At 38.4% G+C, this 3382-nt stretch overlaps 1 protein-coding gene across 1 annotated transcript in view; it reads left to right on the top strand.

Moving 5' to 3' along the window:
• The window catches only part of POU6F2 (POU class 6 homeobox 2), a 294805-nt gene that overhangs the window by 237171 nt on the left and 54252 nt on the right, over window positions 1-3382 (top strand). Inside the window, exon 6 of the mRNA XM_027900608.1 lies at window positions 3216-3362. Coding sequence (XP_027756409.1) covers window positions 3216-3362 — 147 coding nt within the window. The remainder of the gene's footprint in view (window positions 1-3215; window positions 3363-3382) is intronic.

Here is a 3382-nt window from a genome sequence, read left to right as displayed (position 1 = left end):
ATAACCATGTCATCAGCAGAGGCATCCTTAAGAGGGCTAAGATCACTGTTACCTACAGTGATGGCTGGAGTTCTGAGTGGGAGCAGAAATTTGGGCAATGGAATTGACATCTTGAAACATTTCAGCCTTCCAAACTAAATCATTATTTAAATACAGAAACAAAATGGGTAGATCCCTTTGTGGGATTTTTCATAATATATTTATAATATTTCTAATAAATATACTTAGGGATCCAACCTGCACTGAGAAATAGCAGAAATCTCTCAAGTCAGAGATTTTATTTTTAAAACAAAGATTCTATGTGTTACCTTGGTGTCCAAGCATGGAAATGAGATGTATCTCTCCATCCCCAGTTTTCAGACAGGATAAAAGGGGTTAGTTTAACAGAGCATAACTTGCAGTCAACAGCTTCCCAAAGCAGTCAAAGCAAAATGCATGTTCTCCTTTTTAATCAGGCCTTTTAATAGATAAGGATGGTTTCATGTGCACTTGGAAGTCTCTTACCCTGTGAGTTGGCCCATTCACTGTGCTTTTTCCTGGAACATGGTACTATGCAGGGTACCTATGCATATCGCAGCCTCTGCCATCATTTTTAATAAGTAGCTTATCTCTGTGATGCAACTAAAAGCAATCCTGAGTGTCTCCAGGGTTTGTTGTAAATTAATTTTATTGTTGTATTTGAAAATGTACATTCTTTTGAAAACTGGAGCAAGAAAAATGGAAAAGAGATTCTAGAAGATGATAGCCTGATATTTAGAAGGTTTTAACTCTTTCTAGTTTCCAGCTTCACAAGCTTATTTATGTTCCTCAGGTTGTTCCCAACTGTGGATGGTTGTTCCCACATGCCACTGAAGCCCTGAATATAGCAGTCAGTGTTGTTTATTAGGTAACTGCTTTATTTGCCCAAAGATTATCATTTATACCTGCAGTCAGATGCTGTGGGATCAGAGGTGCAATGATTTGTGGGTTACTAATAAGATTGTAGAAGGCCTTTTCTGAATCTTACACTTTTGCTGCTGACCTTTTCTTCTCCAAGTATTTACAGCTACAAGGGAATTACTCCAAGTCCCAGTACTGCCCATGAAGTGTTGTGGGAAAAAAGGCAGCTTTACCAGCTCCCGCTCTGGACAATAAACAAATGTCATTGTTTTGAGCAGGAAACCTGCAAGTTTATCTCTGCTATTAGCTGGCATTACACTGCTGTGCCCAGGCACCACCACCCAAACCACTGAGGAGTACATGCAACTACGTTTGTGCTCACACCTCGGGCAGTCAGTGGACTTGCAGTCTGCATTCAGGGACTGAGCTTTGCCTTGGTCACTGTGCTGGTCTCTGCTCTCTTCACAGCCCATCAGGACTGCTAATCAAGCACTCATTGCAGTTTTCCCCCTTTGTGTTTTACTCCTGCTTGATTTTCTTGCCACAGGATGCTGCAGACTGCTTTTAGAGATTCATAGAACAATTTTTTCCAAATCAAAATATTTCCTCCAAACAATGTCATCTTTTCTGTCTGGCACTGCTACTAATCTTTATTTAGTTATTTACTTTACGATTTCTAGAGGGATTGGATGTGCTCAAGGCACCCCTTTAAGCAACACTTTATATCAAGGTTCCATTTATAAATACTTTATGAAGGGCTAATGAATGATTAATAGATGTTTTAATGTATGACCAATCAATTGTAGATTTTGCAATGTCGAACAGACAAGTAGGTTTCTTATAAGCATAGATTATAACCATATCTGACATATTCTATTGATGGGCTTCTAAACATCTATAACATACACACTACTCATATCTGTAACATGCTTAAAACATCTACTAATCACTGATTAATTTTTTATAACCTATTTTGAAGTGGAGCCTGTCTGCGAAGTACATCCCTTACCGGTGTCTGTGACTCTCTGGTTCTACAGGATTGATAATTTACTCGTCATCTGAGGGCTTAAAACTACTACTCATTTCAGCTCGAACCTTAAGCTCCATCATTTTCACCTCAGTCTAGGAAAAAATGTCCCTAGTTTTGTCCCTCAAATTTCTGGCTGCAGTATCCTCCTAATATGCATTTTGCAAGTTCTACTATAGTGCAATGACTCTTAGGAGGCAAATGGACTCTAGAATATATTTTCAGCCTCTTGAACTCAGTTAGTTTGATTATTCTCAAGGCAGCTGTCCTAGTGATGATGGTTCCTAACATTTTTATTTTTTTTTTACTGTCAGCCCTTTATTCTTGCTTCAAACTTTGTCCATTCGCAGAAGAGGATAAGAAAATAGAAACTTCCCAATAATCCAGTAGAAAAGCCACATCCCACAGGGTATTTTGTTTCTGACAGAAGAACACACATTTTGTATGTTTGATAAACACAAATGCTGGTTGGAGTGTTCCCTCCTGTGGGATTCTGATAGTCTTCTAAGGTGAAAGCCATGATTATACTCTATGCTTTCTATGGAGCACCCGGGTAGAATTGACTAAAACAGGGAGCAAAACTCATTTCCTGAAAACTTGTGAGTCCTGAAATTAATCACTCACAGTTGAAGAGCAGTAAGTTGCTCAGTATCATATTTTGCAAATGAATTTTTGTTGATTTCTACTGAACTTAATCACAAGGTTGAGTCTTCTGCTGTGATGCATCTAGCTGCTGAGACAAATTCTTTAATGATGACAATTAAAAGGATTTGCAGGTTTTTCTTGTTTCTGGGATCATTAGTAAAATAGTCTCTGTTCTGAATATGCCCAAGTAAATATTCCACTCCCACTCAAATCAGATTCTAATTTTTCACTGATTGCTGTTTACAGCAATACTAGGCTGCTACACCTGTGGAATTAGCACATTGAACCTCAGGAAACACATCAAGCATAACTCATTTAAAAAAAAAAAAAAAAAAAAAGAAAGAAGAAAAAGAGAATATAGGGTTCAAAAAGAGAATTTTATTCTTCAACATTAACATGGAATTCTCTCTGCTTTTTTAAAAACTATTTGTTGTCAAAGCCCCAGAAATAAGATCCTCTCAGAACTACTCAAGCTCTCGGAGCAGACAGGTTTTTATGCACATTTAAGTGGGGAAAAAAACCCACCCATTAAAATAACATAAAAGTGATTGTGCAATCCCTTTTATGTTATCCAGTTAGCACTCTGTTTCTGTGTTTATCGTGGGGTTTTATCATGATCTTTTTTCTTTTTCTTTCTTTTTCTTTTTTTTTTTTTTTTTTTCAGCTGGTTAATAATCCACTAGCAAGTCAAGCAGCAGCCGCTGCAGCAGCAGCAGCCATGGGCTCCATAGCAAGCTCCCAGGCCTTTGGCAATGCCCTCTCCAGTCTTCAGGGGGTCACAGGTCAACTCGTCACTAATGCACAAGGACAGGTGAGTGGGAGATGGAGCAA

The sequence above is a fragment of the Empidonax traillii genome, unplaced genomic scaffold, assembly GCF_003031625.1.
Source record: "Empidonax traillii isolate 1590-97213 ecotype Southwest subspecies unplaced genomic scaffold, ASM303162v1 scaffold741:size898883, whole genome shotgun sequence".
Taxonomy (NCBI): domain Eukaryota; kingdom Metazoa; phylum Chordata; class Aves; order Passeriformes; family Tyrannidae; genus Empidonax; species Empidonax traillii.
The sequence above is the reverse complement of the archived record's forward strand: the minus strand, read 5'-3'. Positions and strand labels throughout refer to the sequence as shown.